Here is a 23,221-nt window from a genome sequence, read left to right as displayed (position 1 = left end):
AACATTATTATATAAAATGGGACAGATGGAGTAACTATTACATAGCTTTAACTGTTCTAAAGAACAATGTCTCAATGCAGTTACAAAAATGAGAAGGTAAAACAAAAGAGTTTTTTCTTGATAGATCCTTAAGCTATCAAAAATATCCATGAGTTATTTATTGACATAAAATTGGAGGGGGAAATTGATTTGAATTGTAAAACCTTAGTGAAAGTTAAGAAAAAAAGGAGAAAAAAAAGAGTGAAAATGGCATCAGAGATTTAAAATATTTTGAAAAGTACAATGATGTATCTAAGTCCCTTTGGTTCTTGCTTGGCACCAACATTTCTCATGTAGTACTAATTTTCACGCCAAAATATATCGAATGTTTAACTCATATATTTCAAAAACTTATTTTTAAAAAATAAACCTGACGATTATACATTTTCTATATTAGTGTTTTAATTATAAACGATATTGAGATGATCTTTTCCTAATATCTTAAATTCCACTCGTTGAGGTAAACATTTTATATTGCAGTGCTTATCTTAGCCGAAAATAGATATAAGTGCTAGCAGTGCAAAAATAAAAATAAACTTCGGAGGATCTTATAACACAAAATCATTATTTTAACGTGATGTTACCCCTGCAATTTGTTTAAAAAACGTTTCCTGATATGGTAATACATGATACAACCACCTAATTTTATTCGTTAAAAAAGAACAAAAAAAGAGTTTATGGCATTTAGATTAGGAAGTACTAGTATAAAATTTGATGTGCAATATATGAGTGAAATTATAAATAAAATATTTTAATTTTCTTTATGAAAGGAAATTAAATATAAAAAGGAACTCCAATTCAGGGTTTTTTCTCCTATGGACTCAAATTATACATACTGATAGCCTGTACTATATGTTTTAACACCACAATTTAACATGTTATAATATTCTGTATTGTGAAATAAAAAATTATAATAACAAATTGCATGTTATTGTAAGTAATTTAATAATAACTATTAAAGGTGTGGTGAGCGGAACCGGAGCTAGATCTAGGATTTAAACTTTGTGGTTTCAATTTTTAAGATATTTAACATTGAACTCATTATATTCTTAAAGCTATGGATTCATATTTAATATTTGTTATAATTTTATTAGATTATTACACATAAATTTATGCTTCGAATCAAAAGTTATAGGTTATGTGAACTCGTCACCTACATGCTACATACGCTCCTAGTGGTGAGATGAATAAATTTTTTAACTAAAGGTCCCGATTTCGAACTCTACGAATTGAAAACCTATAGTAGGGAGTCATTTCACCTTTAGACATGATGCTATTGTGAAAAAATCGATTAGCAAAATTTCAAATACCAGATAGTTATAAAAGAAAAATAACTTAATAGTTAAAACAATACTCGTATTAGCACACTATCGATGCACAAAAAATAATATTCCCAATCCATATTACACGTCAATTTACTAAGGGGCCGTTTGGTTGGGAAACAAGTTATTCCATGATTAATTATTTCGGGATAAGTTATTTCGGGATTAGTTATCCTACCATCTCATAGGGATAAAAAAATACTACAATCCCAGGATAACTAATCCTCGGATTAGTTATATATATTATAATTTTATCTCAACCAAACGTGAAATAAACTCATCTCAAATTTAATCGCGAGATTAATTATTCTTTATATTCGTGGTATGATAGGTTAGAATGAAGGCTAATGTGCCGTCAATGGTATCTATACTGTTCTCTATTAAAAATACAAAATTAATAATTCACCCACTTGTTTGCCTGAGCTTACCATATATGTACTACACTAGTATTAGTTTTTTTTTTTTGGGGGGCATCTGTCTGTCTAATTTAGTGCTTCTTACAAGTTTACTAAAAGAAGAAAAGAGATGAGGTTTTCGTTCTTACAAGTCTTTCCTTAATCATTTCTCTATTTATATCCTCTCTCTGGTGGCTGTGAACTCGAAAGGCATAAGATAAAAATAGAAAAACAGAAAAAAGATGTCCTCATCTTTGTCTTCTTAGGGTTTCTGATCCTTTCCCTTTGAGTCTTACTTACCAAATTTCCTTTCTTTATTTTTCTTCTTCCATTTTTCAGATCTGAAACTCCCATTAATAGATTGTTGTCTTGTTTTCTTCCTGTTGTATAAATCAATTCTTATCTTCTGCAAAAAAAAAAAAAAAAAAAAAAAGGAACCTTTCTTTTAATTTGCAGAAATTTCTCATGGGATGCTAGGATTTCTTGAATATTATTTTGTATTTAATCTGAAAGTTGATACCCTCTAACATTTTAAAATATCTGCAATTTTCACTAGTTTTTTTCCTTTCATATTTATTCTTCTTCCACCCGATCGAGCTTTTTGAGAAGAAGAAGAAGTATTAAAAAGTGAAAAATACAAGGTGAATAATGGTGAGAGGAAAAACTGAGCTGAAAAGGATTGAAAATGCAACAAGTAGGCAAGTGACCTTCTCAAAAAGAAGAAGTGGGCTTCTTAAGAAAGCATTTGAACTTTCAGTTCTATGTGATGCAGAAGTTGCCCTTATTGTTTTCTCTCCAAAAGGAAAGCTTTATGAATTCTCAAGCTCCAGGTACACATAATTAATTATTATATCTTCATCTTCTTGTTTTTTCACTACTTTTATCATAATTGTATGTGTATATATAGCTAGAACTAGAATCTTTATTTAACCAACTTATATATATAGCTCTTTAGGATTTATATATACATTATTGAGACAATTACATTAAATGTAACAAGTACCAAGTACAATGATCACCTGCTTTATCTGTCCTAAAGGGTCCCTTGTTTTTCTGCCTTATTTGGTTTGTTATTAACTTCTCTTGATTCTCCAGTAGTGCTTAGTTTTATACCAGAAAATTAGAGGAGAAAAGGAAAATTTTCTCTTGGTGACTTCATTAGTACTCACAGTGAACAAGAATTAGAAAGCCATAGTATTGCTAATACAGTCTTTAATTCTTTGAATGATTTAAGTAATCCGTACCTCCAACAATTATTTAGAATTGGTATAATCTTGATAAAGCTGAATCTTGTACAAATTATAGATGATTATGTGTATAATACAAGGAGTAATTCAGCAAACAAGAAAACAAACTTTTGATGTATGTTGTGGCAAAATGTTAGTACTTGGGAGAAGGGGTGACCTTTTTATTTTTTACAATAAAATGAGGTTAAACTTGAAATGAAGTTGTACTTACAATCGTCAGTCCCAATACCCCACTCACTTTTGCCTGTTTATATGTTCACGACTTTGAATGGAAGTGGATCTTTAACTTCTGCTAAACCTTTTAATTCTTTCACCAAATATAATTAAATAGTTAAGAGTACTTGACCTAATATACTATTTTTACTGACCAACTCTTCAGTAATATGTCTGTGTGTACGAAAATGTAATGCATTCATATTTGCTTCTTTTACTCCACAGGTCTGCGTTTACTTTCATCATTTGATTCCTCAATCTTTTCTTAGTGATATCAGACAATCAAATATATATATATATATCAAGTTCATAGACCACAAATGAATAAAGCAGATTTTCTCCTGATCACTTTTCGAGAATTTTATGACTCAAAATTATTCATATTCTTACTAATGAATCTTTATGATGCTCCAAGGTTTAAGAAATCTTCATTTATGTGTATTGTTTTATAAGTTCATTCGAAGAAAAATTCTTAGTAGTACTAAAGAGTTTGTTTAGTTTACGGATAAGTTATACAAGAATTATTATATCGTGAACTATTATACTAGTTTTAGAATGATTGTAGTAATACATGGATTGTGATGTTGAGATCAGGATGTCAAGTAAAGAAATAGTATTGTCTTTGTATTACTAACATACTTATTCTTGTTACACATCCTATCTCATATAAGAAAATATATAATTAAATTTCTATATAAGTTATGCATGTTTATTGATTTTATGGCGTTTATAAACCACAAGTGGAAATCAAACGTATTCTCATTATTCTTTGTACTCGAACTTTTCTACTTATACTGCATTGAGGAGTATTCTTTAGTGGGCGTTTGGACATAAGAATGGTAAAATTTGAAAAAAAGTGAATTATTTTTCAAGTGAAAATAGTATTTGAAAATTAGAGTTGTGTTTGGACATGAATATAATTTTGGGCTGGTTTTGAATTTTTTTGAGTGATCTGAAGTGAAAATTTTGAAAAATAGTTTTTTGGAGTTTTTCAACATTTCGAAAAATTTCGAAATCCTTCAAGTGAAAATCGAAAATTTCATGGCCAAACACTTATTTTGAAAAAAAGTTAAAAAAAATCAAAAAAAATAAATCTTTTTTTATGGCCAAGCGGACTCTTAGTACTGAAATCGAGTTAGCAAAAAGTACCAATAAGTCTGCTGCTTGCCCTATCATCCCGTGTCTCAACTAACTTTTTCCTTTTCTCTAAGTCTCTCTTTAGGCTTTTGAAACTCTGATAATAATAATGCCTGGTTTTATGCTTAGATTGTTTTCTTATACAAAAAGAAAATGAGCCTTAACTACATCTTGCGTTTGCTAGCAAAAGCTTGATTACAACGCCATGACATATTTAGTGAGACATCTATTTAATTTCCATCCAAACCAAGCGTATTTCTCTTCACTTAGTAAAGACTTGATATTGAAACAAGATTTGGAGCCATTTATCGGAGTCTCTTAGTACACGCTATGAATTGAAACACTACTAATCAATTCTGAAAAAATATTCTACATTAAACAGGATTATAACACAAACAGGTGGTATAATATTTGGGCTGTACCTTGAAGATTCTCCTTTGCGATTTTCATTTGCTCTTTTGGAGGGAGAAGCTTTATAAAAGAATTATCTTTTTTTATCTACAACACAAAATATTTATCATTTAAGACAAATTTGTCTAAACTATTGTAAAGAATCTAAGCGTTCAATCCGAAACGATTATTGGAGTAGCTCAATCAATATGAGACAATCTAACACCTCTCAGACCTGGATTTTTGGAGCATGGATAATATAACATAGGCGTCCAATATTGGATAAATTACCGGGGATGAGTTTGTGGAGATCAATTAAAGAGAATGAAATTTGGGCCTAAAAACCCTTAATTTGACTCAGAATTGCTCAAGACCGTACAAAAATACAACAATCAAATTTTGATGAAAAAATTGGAATTTTCCTGAACCAAATGTTGGACAAACTTAGAGAAGGATGAATTACTTTATATTTTTTTTCTTTATATATATATATATATATATATATATTTATCATTGAGTATATTTCATATCTTCACTTTGGAGTTGAAGTTATTCACCTTATTAAGTAAGTATTCTAGTGGGCATTTGGACATAAGAGTTGTGTTTGGACATAAATATAATTTTGGGTTATTTTTGAATTTTTGTGAGTGATCTGAGTGAAAATTTTAAAAAATACCTTTTTGGAGTTTTTTAAATTTTCAAAAATTTTCAAATTCATCTTCAAGTGAAAATTGAAAATCTTATGGCCAAACATTGATTCTGAAAAAAGTGAAAAAATTCTTATGTCCAAACGGGCTCCTAGATATTACATATGGCTTAATGCTTTGGAGGGTGGTAATTTTGTGTAGATTGAAAATCTTGTGGAGACCATATAAATTTTAACTTTTATTTGCAAAATCAGAAAAATTGCTTGATTCTTCTCGAGATAAGGCGTAAAGAAAAACCAATTCAATGAAACATAATGACCATGTCATGATGTATTAGGATCAAACGCTTATCATCATGCCAAAAGCTATAGCGAAAAGTAAAGGCATAACTTTATTTCTTACTAAGCCCCCCAAACAAGCGCCATATTCAATCATGACTCTGACCCGGGCCACCCCAGCCCCCTCGCGGGCCTTGTCATAGGCAGGATGTTGGTGTTACCCAACAATCCCCCTCCAACACATGCCTCATGCAATATATTGCTCTTGGGAATCGAACTCATGCCCTTAGCTCTGATACCACTTGTTAAGATCAAACGCTTACAATCATGCCAAAAAGCTATAGCTGATAGCATAGGCGCAACCTTATTTCTTAACCAAATTCACCAAATAAGTGCCATGTTCGACCATGACTTTGACCGGGGCCACCCCAGTCCCTTGCGGGCCTTGCCATAGGCAGGATATTGGCGTTAACCAATTTGATGGAATATTCTTGCCGGTGTAAATCTAATTTGTACAACTTATTACTATACAATCTCATTTTGTCTCACTTATGTTAAGGTAACATGGTGGAGAGTTACATATTCTTATCCTTTTCCATTTTTTCATTTTAGTACTAACAAGACCATAGAACGATATCAGAAGAATGACAAATATCTTGGACTCAACATATCAAAGATAGCTGATATACAAACTACTGAGGTTAGCATCCTTATTCATTTTTGCATTCTGTTCCTTTTTTCATTTTTGCATTATGCTAGGACACAAATACGTTATCTTATCAAAATGTTTTACGTAAACTAATTAATATATGTTGGTGTTGCCAACTTACATGTTGTCTCAACAGCATGCATTTTCACCCTCCTTGTCACATTGCATTTGTATATCACTAGCTTCTAGTTGTATCTGAGGAAGGGTTAGGTTTGTATATAGTTGTTAAATTTGATGTGTTGTCTTTTTTATTAATTAAAAGTAGTTTTGGGGATTTCAAAATGATGGGTCAAAATTAGCATGTGCATATATCTAGACTATTTAAACATTTCCTGCAAGAGTCCAGTGTTTCTTAGGGAACTATAAGGTTTTCCCTCGTGTTTATATATGTGCAAGTATGCAAGTCAAGCGTAATGAACAGGAAAAAGATTGTATGCAATTGTTGTTGAAACAATATATGGTGAAACCTGGAGTAAGAGAAGTGAGAAATGTATTTTTGTTGGCTATAGCTTGAAGTTAAAAGACTATACATAGTTTGTATAGTTAGAAGAAGAAAGACAATCATCATAAATAGAAATGTGTTGTTCGAAGAAGTTCATTGGAATTTGGAAAAATAAAGTTGAAAGACGAGTAGTAGTAGGCTGAGATAGGTTTGAACTTTAATTTATACTATTCTATATTCTAGGACAATGACATTATGGGTTAGTAATTGGGTTTTAAATTTAATTTTTGTACATATTTAGTAAATTTTGTTGGGTGTGTGAATAAAGTTTCATATTGGTAGCTGAAAAAATTAGGAGCCTACATATAAAATGTACGAACTTGGCCAAAGCGAATAGTATAACACTATGCTAAAAGTATCTTTGGGCCGTTTTATAATTCTGGAATATATCTGTAGCAAATTTTGCTTAACATGAAAAGCATGCAACTCTGTCTAAATGTTACTCTAATCTATGAAACCTCTAATGAAGTACTGAAAATACTAACTGTCTGTAAATACTGAAAGACTGTAAAGTAATAGTAATGCCTTGAAAGAACTGGGGCTCACCAAATAGCTGGTACGAGAATCCTAGCGTTCTGAATCATCTACCTGTAAATCGTTACCTGCATCGTGAGATGCAGGCCCTGGGCGAAAGGGACGTTAGTACATTTGAATTACACTGATATGTAAAGCAACTGAAAGAAAGAACTGTAAATGCTGAAACTGAAACTAAATTGATAGCTGATAACTGAAGTGATAACTAATATCTGATAACTGAACTGAACAAAGGAAGTAAAGATATGAATACTCCCTTTTTGGAATGATGAACAACCTATTTATTTGAATAAACTATGTCCTCGGGCCCAACATATATGTGCACAAGCTACGACCTCACGCCCAGGTATACATATACATAACTACGGCCTTAGGCCCAAAAATACATAAAGCAAAAATTACGGCCTCAGGCCCAAAAATGCATAAAGCCCAAACATGCATAAAGCATAAACTACGGCCTCAGGCCCAAATATGCATAAAGCATATAAACTATGGCCTCAGGCCCAAATACATGTGTTCAACATTCAGGATTTAAAATAAGGAACTGAGAATCATACTGCAATACATGATACTGCAATACTAAACCATATTGGGTTACATGATACTGAATTACTGAATATGACTAGACTGAGATATGTATTCATGAACTGATTATGAAAACTGAAACTTCAATTATTTATGACATGCTAAGTAATCTAGACTGAGACTCATGGGCATTAAACCCAAGTCTATATTGATTACGCACTGAGCTCACAACGTTCAGAATGAATGTCATGAATGAGTTATGAAGCTAGATAATAGAAATTATGTAACTATTCAAGGAACTAGGCTTAACTATATTTCTGAGGCAAGTAGTAACGTCGTAAAAAAACGTAGTGTAGGGAGAATCATTAACATTCCCAAACATAGAGAGTTAGCCTCACATACCTTAACTTCTTGCTCTTGAGCGTAAAGCAACATTCACCAACCCTTTCATCTTTAATCTATATCAATACAAAACTTAGGCATTTTATCAAACACTCTATGGGTATAAAGCTTCATAGCTCTCATTAATGGTGTTTTTACACCCAACAACCCATTCTCTTGCTCTTAGATAAATTCTAAAATCTCAAATGGTTATAATCAACATCATTCTTCATCACCCATAAGATAAACAACATCCATAATCAATAATCAACAATCAACAACGTAAACCTATAACCGTTCATGATTTTCTGTCAAACCCATCAACTCATATCCCATGAACTAGAGTCTATAATCATTAATCCAATACTATAGTCAAGTAGAGCGTGAAGATATTACCTTTTTGACGTTCAATCCTCTTGAATTCGAGTCCTAGAATTTTTTTTTCTCAACAATGATGACCTAATCGAATATCTAATGATTTGAAGGGTTTACCAATGTTAATAAGGTGTTGAATAATTGAAATTAACTTAGAATCACTATTAGAACTCACCTTGGATGGTGGAGGGACCTTGGGAGAGGTTAGGTTATTAAGAGCTTCCCCTTCTAGAGCAAGTTTTTGTGTTTTGGGGTATGAGGGATGGAGTAGGGCTTTTAAAATGACCCCCGGGTGTGCTCCCGCGCACCTGAATGCGCATCAGGGCAGTAACACTTCCACAAGTGCGCGGCCGCGCACGAGACCATCTAGGCGCGCATACTGTGCATTGTCCAGTAAAATGCACATAACCTTTTGCACAGAGATCCGTTTGGGCTTCATAATATATCGTTGGAAAGCTATTTCAAAGGGATACAACTTTTGTGTTTTGCATTTTCCCAAATTCCTTACAAAGTTTCACGAAATCCTGCTGGAAGACAAACCTTTCGTAAACTTAGTTGATTTTGTCGAATCTTATGCACCTCACTCTCCATCTATATTCTAAAACAACTATTTCCACCTATACTCATCCCGATAGAACTTCACATGTCTAAAATATAACATTACTAATTTAACACGTCCATACCTAAGCTGAATTTACGGGGTGTTACATTTCAGGCATACAAGAAGAAGCTAATTGCAGGCTTCAGTTGCCATAGGAGGAAATTGTGGGCGCGTGTGAACAAAGTCCTACATTGGTAGTGGACAATATCACACCAAATTAAGAGTATATTTAGACCGTTTTAGCCCAACAAGTTATTTAATACGAATACCAAATTTGAAATTAAAATTACTAGGTTCGATCGAACACATTGACTTCTAGTTCCGCTCCTAGTAATAGCTGAAGAAGAATCTTAAAATGAGGAAAATGATGTTGAAAAAGCTTCATGATTTTGATCAACTATTATCTTCAAGCTTGATAAAGTTGTAAAACCTTAAGCCCAAGTAGTTTCCACGAAAGATTAAATGCACTGCTGAAATTTATGCAGCATGCAATTATTGTTGTTGGGTGACGTCAATATTCTGCTTATGGCAAGGCCCGGGGGTTAAGGTATCATTCGAAGTCATGATCGATCGAACATGGAACTTGCTTGGTGGGTTTGGTTAAGAAATAAAGTTGCGCCCTTACTATCACATATAACTTTTGATATGACGGTAAGCGCTTGATCTTACCAAGCGGTTCGATTCCCAAGAACAATATGCTGTATGAGTCAGGTGTTGGGAGGGGATTGTTAGGTAAAGCCAACATCCTTCCTATGGCAAGGCCCACAGAGGAGGTTGAGGTGTCCTGGGTCGGAATTATGGTCGAACATGAGACTTGCTTGGTGGGCTTAGTTAAGAAATAAAGTTGTGTCCTTGTTATTCGCTATACTTTTGGCATAATGGTAAGCAATTAATTCTAACAATTGCATGGTTAAACTAGCAAGCTTTGAAGAAGTCAGTCAAGAAAGGTGCATTCTAAGAAGAATTTAAGAGAGTGTTGGTGAAAAGCAAGACAAACCAACTAGGATTTCTTGTGACAAAAAATCAACAACAGCATGCGAGAAGTCAACTGCTTAAGTTATAACTATCTGTTCAAACTCATTTCTCTGATTTCTTCTCGTCTCACAAAACTAACAGTAGTTAATAATTAAGAACTACTATCTTGCAAAATATTTATATACTATCTGGATAAATATTGCATTTGTTATTTACGTTGGTGTAATTGATGTGCTTTATGTTGCTTATTCTCAGTGTTTTGTCTTTCAATCTCCCTTGAACTAAGTTTCACGTGGTCCACTATTACAATCCATGAGTCTTCCCCTCGAACTAGTTCCATGTGGCCATTACCATAATCTACAGATCAATTTCTAAGATTCACTGTGCGTCATCCACGTCGTTAGAGTATTTATGGTAACCAAAGCCCGCTACTAGCTTCTTTTTATGTGCGCATCTCCAAGCTCTTAAGGGTAAGCGAACCGAGCCCTCCACCATCACTTTGTCATCGTCATACTCGTCCCATTGAACCTTGGTTCTGATACCAGTTGTTGGGCTAAAACGGCTCAATAATACTCTTAACATATATTATCCGCTTTGGGCCAAGCCCGCATAATTTTTCCAAAAGGCTCCGCACCATTAAGAGATCTCTACGCCTTATATGTAGCCTCCCAAACTTTTCAGCGAACAATCATACGCAACATATATAAAAGAGCATTGTCCTTAATTTAGATATATAACTCATTATAATCAGCTTTGCTTATAAACTGTGTGTTGATAGCCTCTTGGCTCTTGTATAATGCCATTTCCATGCATGCTTTTTCCTTACTGCTGCTTTGCTGAGTCTCTTGGTTTTTTTATACACATGTGTTTTCCGTAGCATTTGAAAGAGGAGGTTGCAACAATGACTAGAAAGCTCGAGTTTCTTGAAGATTCTAAAAGGTTCTCTCCTAGTTTTCAGTACTGTAGGACAATATGGACACTGTAGAACTATGTTGCTCGGACTCTTCCAACATGTAGCCGAGTGCATATCGGATCCTCCAAAAGCAGTGTATTTTTGAAGGATCCGACACGGATGTGGTAACATTTTGGAGAGTTCGCGCAATATAGCTGCAGAATAAAACCAGCAAATGGTTCTGCTAATTCTTTGTGCATTATATATTGCAGAAAGCTTTTGGGACAAGGTTTAGATTCTTCCTCCTTTGATGAACTTCAACAGGTAGAAGAACAGTTGGAACGAAGTTTAAGCTGCATTAGGGCAAGAAAGGTGTGCATAATATGTTGTCTTTCTCTCTCTCTCTCCTTTTTTCTTCTACTTGTTGCATAAACTAGTGAAGATCTGATAATTGAACCTGCCGTCTTTTTTTGTTTGAATTAAAGTTTGATGTAGTGATGGTGTATAAATTATTTACACAATCAGGTCACTTATAATGTACGATTACTATTACACGAGAATTTTATTATAAGCATTAACCGGTAATAAATTAACCTGAAAAAATAAAATGGTAACTAAACTGTTGTCACATATTAAATTACGTTGATAGCGCAAAAAATGTTTACATTGTTCTTTGGGTAATAACTCATTTTTTTTTTGTTGCTAATAACTAATTAAATTCTTTTTGTTTTGTCTCAGAACCTGTTACTGAGGGAACAGATTGCTCACCTAAAGGAAGAGGTAAGTGCCAATTTAATATCCATAAAAGTCAGAACTGTTAAACCAGTTGGTTTACAAATTAAAGTACACTGTTTCTATTGTCTCAGGAAAAAATCCTAATGAAGCAAAATGCAGACTTGAGGAAAAGGGTGAGATATTACTTGAAATATTTGCCTACATGTCAATGTTTTCTGCATCTCTATTGATGGGTTGATTTTCACATATGTTGTTTGATTTACTGCATGTGACAATATGACTAGAGGAATATATAATTAATAAGTAAAAAAAAACTTTTTATTCTTCAGATTGAGGTGCTACCGTTGTCTTTGACAATAGTACCTCGAGAAGAGGAGGACTCTCAAAGACAAACAATGGAAGTAGAGACAGAGCTATCTATTGGACTTCCTCAAAGACAAAGCTCCCATTAATTTTTCTCAACTGTGAAAATAATTGCATTACTTCAAGCTTTTTACCACTGTAATTAATTTCTAGAGTTTAGTAACAAATAAACTACAGTCGTTATGGTTATCTTTTTCTTCTTTTCTTTCTTATCAGTTGTGCATTAATAATCATCAAAATGATGCAAATGATAGTTCTACCTAGCGAAATGTATATACACTTATTTTATTTTTATTTTTTCTTCCGTTGCTTTATTTCCTTAGTTAATTAACGAGTTACTGTTACAAGTTGGTTATACATTAATCGTTGCTATGAAATTGGAGATGTTAAAATTAGTGAGGTTCTTTTCTGATGTTTTCTACTTCAATATCACACAAGAGAGTGTGATTTGCGTGGTGTCTAATTTTTTGCGTGCATAGATTATAGAAGGATATGATTCTTCTATGTGTTCCTTATACTACAGTTGCGGAATAATAAATACAGAAAGTAAAGAATACAAGTATTTTTACGTGAAAAATACCTAACTCAAAAGGTGAAAAAATCATGAACTACTACCAAGTAGGATTTTTCCCAACACTTCACTAAATCACTGAGCCAAAAACAACGTTTACAAAACTTTTGTAAACCTAAGGGTAACTCTAACCCTTTGTGGCAACCAGTCTCAGACCGTTTTCATAATTTTAAGTTAATTTTAACTTGAACAATACATTCAGAGTACCTAGTACAAATGATTCTAGAAAAAAGCTGAAAGGTACAACTAAAAATTCCTACTACAATTGAACTAGAATAAAAGATACACACTTGGAACTGATTCTTCTATCTGGTTCATGTAGCTTCAGGTTCGCACACTTGAATCACACAGGAATTGCTTGCAAAATGCCTTGCTATTTTGCTATCAATTTTTGCTTTAACTTCAACGTTTGTGCGTCATCTGTAAAAGAGAACAAACTAATATATATAGAGTTAGTAGAATAGGAAATAACGAGAGTTCTAATACTATACTCTTCCTTGGTGAAAGAGTTCTAGTTATCTTCAACTTCTAACTCCTCCCTTATCTAGGATAGAGTTCTCTTTGAGTAGGGAGTCCTCATGCAACCTTTTCGTTCAGGAGATATCAAATATAACCACTCAAGCTTATCTCCTTCATGTGCATACACTGTGCTTGAATCTGCCCGTGTCTGTATACATCATGCATGAGTTTCTTTTGTCAATCATCAAAACTTAGGCCAACATTTTCTCTTCATTTTGCATTTCTCTCCTGAGAAGTCTTTCTGCACTACCCAAAATCTTGGACCAGAAGCCTGAGATATTTGTGTATTACTTTAGTTCACCTTGTCCGAGCTAGGCATTGAACATTAACAAAAATTTAGGAAAAAATGATACTATATAGCCGCTGTAAAAATAATAGTCGAAAATGTATAAAATTTATATATTTTTTGTATATATATACATTATGTATGTTATATACCAAAATTATACAAATTTTATATACTTTTTCAGCTACCAGATGTAAATAGTTTCTAGCGCGGGATAAAAGTGAATACCCCAAAAATTCTATGAGAAATGAAACGGGTCAATACCTCGCTTAAACTAAAAATAATGTAATATATGTATGTGTATAATCGACTGTAATAAGTGTATAGACGGACATTTGAGAATTTGCGGGGGTTGCTGAGAATATTAATATTCTTACTTTAACATTTCAGGACGAGTAATGAAAATTGAAATCACTGTCTTTCACATACTCTTTATTTCAACTTCAATAAAATATTATCCAAGTGCCTACTTAAAACCTGAATTCGTTAATAAGGCGCAAGAGATCATTGGAGGATGAAGATATTTGTGCATTTCGAACGTACGTTAATTAAGGAGAAGGAAATTAGCCTTCAGTCACTTGGGAACAAGTTATAAGTACTGGTAAGTAGTATTTATTAACAGAAACTAACGGATGAGTAGTATGAAGGATTTTTTAGGCCAATTAATTAAAGGCTTATAACTTCCAAACTTTATGGGCTCATTATATTTGTCCTGAATAGTGTTATAACTGCATCTTGATCTTTTACCAAATAAAAATCACATTCCGGAATATCTAATTTTTCTTACGAAAATTAAGGACCACAATGAGGTTAGGTAGTAGACAAGCTAGGGCGGGATAGTCTACTCGAAAACAAGTTACCTCACATTCGTTGTTTATATTGAATCAATAAATATATAACATATGTCTTTTATATCACTTTTATCATTTAATCAATACTAAATTACTATATATTTTTACCTCAATATATTATTTCAGCATGGTTGACTAATATGATTATTATGTTTTATATGTGTATACGGTTAAAACCGATCCTCGGTCATGAAGATCGATCGAGGATGGCATCTCAATCGAGGCGTATCTTCATGGAGACCCCGAACGAATTCCGAGATGAGGGTGTCGAGATCGGGCGTTCGAATCGATCATGGTAACATCGACCGATATAGGTCCCGAATATCGATGCCCAAAAGTGATCACCTGGCTCGAAACCAAGGCCGGGGTCCCGATCCGATACCGAGCTCGAGTCGGTATCGAGCTCACAGACAAAAAGCTGTTACAACCGCACCAAAGGAGAGAATCTCTGCGGGAAATAAGGAGGGGACACACCATCATGGGTCCTCCACTAGTAATATTTATTCCATCATGTTGCTATAGATAAAGCAGCGATCCTTGGCTATAAAAGCCAGGAGAGTTTGTAATTGAACACACATTTTCACTGGGATTAAGAATTCATTGTGTTTATCTTTCTAAAGCTCACCTAATATCTTTGTTCATCATCTTCTATTTTTGCACTATAAATACGTGTATTGTTATTTTCATATCAGAGAAATCGATTTGCCCTTAGAACCATACATAAATTCAACGTTATCCGATTTTTCGGGTAAACAATATGTTGGTAGTGTAAAAAAATACTTACATGATTATATCACTTAACAAGTAATTGCAAATAACTATTGATTGATAATCTAGAATAAATAATAACAAACATATTAGAGCAAGATAAATACAGTTATGATATAAAACTATATATATATATATATATAACTTAAATCCAATTTATATTAGGAGTTAAACAACAAAGTAATCAAACTATCCCAATAAGATAGGCAACACTAGCCCGCAAAACTGTGGCCTTGGTAATGCTGATCCTTTGTCAACTATTGGCAACACCTAACTTGTGTTAGATAGATATCACTCCGTATTTATGTACAGTGAAGCCTCTGCATCAGTCTCGCTTGTTCCGAATTATTTTGGCTACTATAGTGAAGTGTTGTTATAGAAGATATATATTATAACATAACATAAGAATCAATTTTGAGAAAAATATGACTTTTATAGTGAATGATTATTAGATAGAGATGTTGTTATAGAAAGGTCTTACTGTGTTACTCCTAACTTGATTTTATTAGTATACTTGCATTAAATCCCCTCGTTAAGGGGTATGGAGTCTTGTATTTATTTGTATTATATCACATGTATAATTGCATATCTGTACCTCTAATATGCGTATATCTTGATTATAACTATAATAAGTACATGATATCCCTTCATTCAGCTTATTAAGCGCAGCCACATCTGCTTAATTCTCAGATATAGCTTCAGTTTCAGAGTTTTTGAGATGAGAATTTTGACTGCTTCTCTGTTGGTTCCATCTAAGCTAAATCCTGAAAAGCAGAGCTCTATTTATTTTTACAGAACAAGAAGAAGATCCAAGAAGAGTATTAATAATTCCATAGTCACTGTAATTTGATCACTCTTCATTTTTCTCCTCCTTTAGCTTTACAAAGTTAAAGTTTAGACATCTTTGTAAAGCAACAACAATGACTTAACAGTTATTTGTTTTTCTAAAAAAATTATCAGGTGGCAAGGTTACTTGAACCAGCTATATTTGAAGCGTCAAAGTTAACGGTTCTTTTCTCAGGAGTTGATGAGGGAAATCATCCAGGAAAACTTCCAAGAACATATACATTTACTCATTGTGATCTTACTTCTAAACTTACTTTGACCATCTCCCAAACCATCAATAACTCTCAGGTAGTTAATTCTCTTCATTAAAATCAGTTATTTCTGGTTTTGGTTGTCCACAAGTATTTTTTTCCAATTCAGGAAATTTGGATAGATATTTTTCATCTTTTCTCTTCATAATTATCTCAATTATTAACTTCACTGCTTTATAGCCTATTTGGCCAAGTTTTTAAAATCAGAAGTACTTTTAAACTTAGGGTGAGAAATACTAATACTTTTTTTGAAAAGTACAACAACAACAACAACAAACACATCGTAGCGTAATCCCACAAAGTAGGGTTTGGAGGTGGGAAAGATAGAGTATACGCAAATCTTATCCCGACCTAGCTTGTGAAGGTAGAGGAGTTGTTTTCGAATTTTTTGAAAAGTATTTTTTAAAATAAACTTTTAAGAAGCTTGATCAAACATGCTATTAGATATTATTATTATTATTAATCTGTAATAAATATTTTTTCCAAAAAATATTTTCTACGGTCCAACCAAAAATGATAAAATATTTTCGGAAAAATTCCAGAAAATAAGTTGGAAAATGACTACCATCATGCCAAAAACACATTATATGTATGAGAAAATTAAGGGAGAAAAGTAGAGGAAGTGTGTTTTTTGATTTGCAGTTGCAAGGGTGGCACAATAGACTGCAGAGAGATGAAGTGGTTGCAGAATGGAAAAAGGTTAAAGGGAAGATGTCACTTCATGTCCATTGCCATATTAGTGGAAGTCATTTCTTGTTAGACTTGTGTGCTAGGCTCAGATATTATATCTTCTGCAAAGAACTTCCTGTGGTAAATTTTTACAAATTATTACTATATTTAGTTTTTGTCCAAACCATGTAAATTAGTAAAAAATATATTAAATATTTAACTATTTATTATTATATATTGAGTTGTATAATAACTCATAAATTTTAAATATACACAAACTATCTAACAATTTGAAATGTGCATCATCAGGTTCTAAAAGCTTTTATTCATGGAGATGGGAATCTGCTACAAAATTACCCAGAGTTGCAAAATGCTCCAGTTTGGATTTATTTCAATTCAAACATTCAAGAATTCAACAAAATAGAGTGCTTGGGTCCGCTCAAAGAAGCTGCTTCTTCGAATGAGGTACATGGGCCCCACAAAGAAAAGACTTTACCAGAGCCTTGTCAAGAGTCTTGCAAATGTTGCTTCCCCTCAAGGAGCTTGATCCATGGGCCTACTTCAATTTCTGACCGAGGCTTGTAACTACGGCAAAGTTAAAAGAAGAATTGACCCAAATAGCCTTACATCCAATTATAAAAATAATCAGCGAAGATATAATATATACCTAAATTATGTATTATATATATATAATTATCAATGTATAATTTATGTATATGACTAGAAAGAGTAAACAAAGAATATGGACGACTATTTGTGTAAGAAAACACAAGTTAAAAAGAGAGTTGCTTCTATTTGTTTACGTGGTAAACAAGGAAAAAAAAAATCAGATTTATAATTGATAATTGAAAAATAGTTATAGTTTAAAATGTGTCTTTAAAAAAATCAAATATATCCCTGTCTTTTACATAATAAATGTGTACCCACTTAATCCACAACTTGTCCTTTTTTTATAGACAAGTTCCAGTAATACTTCAGGATTGCAACTCCATTCCATACTTGGACATCAGTGAAATTCAGGCTCCCAACTGTCTTAGGTAAACACAATGCCACCAAATCCTTCTTTTTTACTTTTGTATTTCTCGTCCAGAGAAAGGTCCTACATACAACTTCAATCTTGTTGATGACCTTATTAGGCAATGGGAATATCTGAGACCAATAAGACTGAATGGCTATTATCACACTTTTAATTAATTGCAACCTCCCTGCATATGATAGAAACTTTACAGACAAATTGGTATTATTACAAGCATTTTATCAATCAAAGGTTGGCACTGTGCTATAACCAACCTTTTGGAGCTTAATGGTACTCCAAGGTACTTAAAAGGTAATGTACCAACAGAGAAGCCAAGGTATTGTACTATTTCATGGTGCACATGGCCAGGCACTCCTCCAAAGTGTATACTACTTTTGTTTATGTTAGCAATCAATCCTGAGGCTTTGGAAAACTGTTGCAAGTAATCAAAAAGTAGTTTAGCTGATACCACATCACCTCTGCAAAACATGAGGAGGTCATCAGCAAAACCTAGTTGTATTATGCCTAGCTTTTCGCATCTAGGATGATAGTTGAAATTTGAATTCCCCTTTAGTATTCTGAGCAATCTAGTGAGATACTCCATGACAAGTACAAACAAGTAAGGGGATAAAAGATCACCCTGTATGAGCCCCTTTTTTGCATCAAATGGTGGTGTTGGATTTCCATTCATAATTATTGAGTAGGAGACAATTCTGATGCAGCTTCTAATCCATGTGATGAACCTCTCTGGGAAGTTCATACTCGACAAGATCTGCTCCAAAAAAACCTATTCCAATGAGTCTTAGGCCTTTTGCATGTCCACTTCGATCATAATCCTCGGTGACACTCCTTTTCTACCATATCCTTTAATGATTTCATGGCTTAGAACCACACTGTCATGTATCACCCTTCCAGGAACAAAAGCATTTTGACTGCAATCCACTAAGGAATCCATGACCTGTTGTAATTTGTTGGTGATCATTTTGTAAATGATTTTGTACAATATTGTGCAGCAAGAGATTGGTCGATACTCCTTGATAGTGGCATGGTTTTTTACTTTAGGCATCAGTGTAACTGAAGTGCAATTTATAGGTTTATACATATAAGTTGTTTCAAAGAATCTAAGTAATTCCGTTGTTACCTCATCTCCGAGTATGTGTCATATTTTCTGAAAGAACAGTGAGTTAAAACCATCACACCCTGGGGCTTTCAATGTGTCTATCCCTTCCGGTGCTTGAAACACTTCATCTTTTGTGAATGGCCTAATTAGGTGAAGTTGTTGAGCTCTATTCAGATTTGGCCCTTCCTTCATGATTTTAGGATTAATGACAGGTAAATAGTTCTGGCTTGAGCCTAGTAGGCTTTTGTAGAAGCCAATTATCTCTTCTTGAATCTCCTCTGGCCTTTGTAATAACCTCTGTGTTGTGGATGTAAGCTGCTTTATATAGTTTTGTGATCTTCTCCCCTTTATGTTGGCATAGAAGTATGCTGAATTAGAGTTGCCTAGTTTGAGCCATTGGACCGTAGATTTTTGCTCGTAAATGTTCTTCTCTATTATGCTCCACTTTTCAAGTTGCTCCTTTAGCTCATTCTCTTCCTCAAACTTTCATGTAGAGTGGAATATGTCCCTCATTTGTGCTTGCAATTCCTTCAAATTGTCCCTAATATTCTGAATTTTGTTCTCCACCCTATAAACTCCTTGTTGTTTAATCTCTTCAGGGCTCCTTTAACAGTCTTCGGCCTTAACCATATACTCATTATACCTTGTGCAGGCCTTTGAATTGACCAGCTGCTCTTCACTTTCTCTGCAAACTCGGGATGGTTTCCAAACAATTCAGAAATCTAAAAGGCTTCTTCCTGATGATATTGTCCTCTCCAATCTCAATGCTTAATAGAGAGTGGTCTGAGAAGTGTGGATCCTTGATATGGACTTGCAAAGGAGGCATGGTATTCATCCATCGTGTGTTCACTAATGCTCTATTTATTTGACTATAAATATGGCTATTGGTCAATGTGAAAGTTCTCCCAGTGATTTGAAGTTCTGCAACCCCACACACTTATATGAATCTTCTGAAATCCCTAGTTTCATATTCATGCACCTCATTTTCATGTGATCTATCCTCCACATCTAGGACTGAGTTAAAGTCCCCCATTATCAACCATGGATGGATCATTAACTCCTCTATTTCCTTCAGTTTCCTCCATAATTCTTTTCTAGCCGGGACAATATGCAATCCATACACTGCTGAAAAGTGAATAACTATGTTGTTGTGTCTAGGCTGAATAATCCCATAAATGAGTTGATCATGGATCTCTATGAGTGTAAATTTGACTTCAGTAGGGTGCCATATTATCCATATACGATCTCTAATTGCAGCAGATCCGCTAGTACGCCATTCCCAGCCATAATCTATTTTCTTTACAATCTTTGCAGTCTTATTGCTATTAACTATATGTTCTGATATAACTATTAAGCTTACTTTATTCCTCTTCAAAAACTCCTTCAACTCCTTTTGCTTGTATACTTTATTTATTCCCCTAGCATTTCATGTGACGATCTTCATGTGGCATGTTATATAATTGGGGTCTTCCTTCACTCCTATCATAGCTACATTTTCTTTCATTATCTACTCTCCTTATGTCTGCTTGTGCACTAGTTTCTGACAGAGGGCCAAATCCATTGTTGATAGGCACCCGACTTGATGCTATACTAACATTCTTAGTGCATTTATTTGCAGACCTCTTTATTTCCATCCTTCATCCTCTTTGGATCATTCTGTTGAGATGGCTCAATACCCTCTCCAATCTCATGTTTCTGCACAACCACCTGATTCTTTGGTTGTTTGGTTGCTTGGTTTGATTCCTCTCCCTTGGCTTTTGGTTCTTCTCTTTTAGCTCCTCTTTTGCTTGAGGTTGTTTATTTTTTGCGAAATCATGCCCATCTTGCGGGCAAGACTCACAAAACTCCGACACCTAGTCATATTATACCTCATGTTCAAATATCTTCCCCGGTGGATCCTCAGAGGAATTGTTTTCAGGATCTCACTGTTGAAATTAAAGTCTGCAGCCCGTGCCTTAATGATCATTGATTTGTTGTTCATCATATGTCGACCTGATGCTATCACCTTATCTCTATCCTCCAAACTATTAAATTGAATGACAAAGTATCCCTAATTATGGTAGTAAATGTTAGGTTTGGGTGTCAATCTCCGCTGACCTTCTACGAATCGTTCTACAACTCCAATTGATGGATCATCTCCAACAACATAGAAGAGAATTGATGTCTTCCATTTCTCAGTGCCTTTCTTGAGTTCTTCCTGTTGAAGTTCCACAATATTTTGGCCATTGTGGATCGTTGGGCTATGAAACTTATACTCATTCCCTGAGGCAACAAATTTATTCCCTGCAAATAGATTTTCCCAAGGTTTGTCTCCCTTTCCCTCCGCATTTAGATCTAGCTACTTCCTCGCTCCTGTCGCCTTATCTTCTTGGTCACTCTCAACCCTAATTTCAATTGGGTTCGGAGTTACCTTCGCCATATTAGCCCTAGTTTCAACAGAAGCACTTAGAGTTTTGATCGCTTCACTTCCTGTTGCCGTTATAGTTCCAATTGTGGCTGGTGGAGTGGTAATGTCCACTTTCCAATTTGGTACCGTAGGCCATGCTTCGGTCGTTTCCCCCATTTTCTGGTGTTGCACTTTTATAAAAAGCAGAATGCCACTTATCTTCCGATTTTCACTTTCGTTTTTTAGAATATAATTAAATAGCATTGTAGACTCAGTGCGGAGCCAGAAATTTTATCAAAGAGAGCAAAACTATAAAGAAGTAATACAAAAAAAGTCAAAGGGATTTAACATTTACTATAGTATATATGCATAAAAATAAAAAATTATACCTAGCTAAACATTATAATTTTATGATAAATGGGGTTTCAACCCCTTGGACAAATCTGGCTCGACCACAGATAGTAGTTGGCTTTTTGAAAAATTATTAAAAGAAAAAATTATAATAAATATGTTTACCCGAAAAATGGATAGAGTTGAATTTATACGCAGTTCTAAGGATACGTGATATAACTTGGTATAAATTAGAAAAATAAGTAGAAATATATCGAATATTGACTGTAAAAAAGGAATGAAATACAAACCCAAATTGAGTAGAGAATGATTTATAAACGAACAAGATGAATCAATGTCCAAAGCCCAAAAAGGATAATCTTTACTATATGTGTGTAAATCTCAATAATCTTTGAAATGTGAGAGTGTATTGATATATGAATATTCAATCTGTCCCTTTGCAGAAATGATAGCCACTCTTCATATAATGAAGGAATCCTACTTTGGATATAATTAAAAATATATAGTGGGAATCCCATGATAGATAAGTTGGTTAGCTTTTCCTTAATTTCCGCCGAGATTCTCTCCTCTAGTGCGGCTACAATGGCTCTTTGTCCTTTAGCTCGATCTTGGTCGGTCTTGGTATTGGTCGGTTTCTGAATCTTGAGCTTGATACTGACTCGAGCTCGGTATTGATCGGTCTGGATCTTGAGCTCGATAACACCACTTCTCATCATAGCTCGATATTGACTCGAGCTCGACCCTCGGTCCATCATATTCTAATCTTGACTAATTATACGACGGGCAAACTCGGTTTTGGCTGTATACAGATAGTCCCCCCATTTCTCGGAAATAATGTGGCGAGAAACGATATGATTTTTCAACCTCTGACTAGATACACACTAACGTCTACGTCGAGCCTGACTATGACGTATGTGACAAATGTCCCGTCGGTTCAGTTACCAAGGCATTAAATGTGCATCAGACGATGGTCGGCCACTGCTGATTTTGAACTGTCATTGCGAAAACTATAAATAGCCCCCTTCTTCATTATTTTATACATTTACCTTCAACTCTTCTCATTCCAACCTTCGCAGTTCTTCGCCTTCTCCAAAGTTCTCTATTTCCAGCTTTAAGAATTTCTTTGCTTTTTCGCCAAACACCAAAATATTTTAATTTCCCATCTTCTTTGTTCTTGAAAATTTAGATGGCCAAGATATCTAAACCGTTCCTCAGAAAGAGCCTTCTTCCTCATCTCGGCCGACCGGTGAGAAACCGGTGGTGGAGCCACTTCTCGAAGAACTCGTTCCCGGGGGATGTATTATAGATTCTGACTTTAAGGTTGAGAA

The 23,221-nt window shown here is 34.1% G+C and overlaps 2 protein-coding genes across 2 annotated transcripts; both read left to right on the top strand.

The window, feature by feature from the left end:
• The first annotated feature begins 1,827 nt into the window (after nt 1-1,827).
• On the top strand, nt 1,828-12,554 carry LOC104101411 (agamous-like MADS-box protein AGL19). Its single transcript, XM_009608841.4, has 7 exons — nt 1,828-2,586; nt 6,281-6,368; nt 11,148-11,209; nt 11,435-11,534; nt 11,901-11,942; nt 12,029-12,070; nt 12,227-12,554. The coding sequence occupies exons 1-7, from the start codon at nt 2,405-2,407 to the stop codon at nt 12,347-12,349; spliced, it is 639 nt and encodes a 212-aa protein (XP_009607136.1). The 5' UTR covers nt 1,828-2,404; the 3' UTR covers nt 12,350-12,554.
• A 3,289-nt stretch (nt 12,555-15,843) lies between these two features.
• Nucleotides 15,844-17,937, top strand: LOC104101412 (protein STAY-GREEN homolog, chloroplastic-like). The gene is made up of 4 exons (XM_018772496.3): nt 15,844-16,096; nt 16,216-16,389; nt 16,995-17,162; nt 17,331-17,937. The coding sequence occupies exons 1-4, from the start codon at nt 15,974-15,976 to the stop codon at nt 17,604-17,606; spliced, it is 741 nt and encodes a 246-aa protein (XP_018628012.1). The 5' UTR covers nt 15,844-15,973; the 3' UTR covers nt 17,607-17,937.
• Nucleotides 17,938-23,221: the final 5,284 nt, after the last annotated feature.

The sequence above is a fragment of the Nicotiana tomentosiformis genome, chromosome 8 (assembly GCF_000390325.3).
Source record: "Nicotiana tomentosiformis chromosome 8, ASM39032v3, whole genome shotgun sequence".
NCBI lineage: Eukaryota > Viridiplantae > Streptophyta > Magnoliopsida > Solanales > Solanaceae > Nicotiana > Nicotiana tomentosiformis.
Note: the sequence above shows the minus strand (reverse complement) of the source record. Positions and strands in the feature narration are given on the sequence as shown.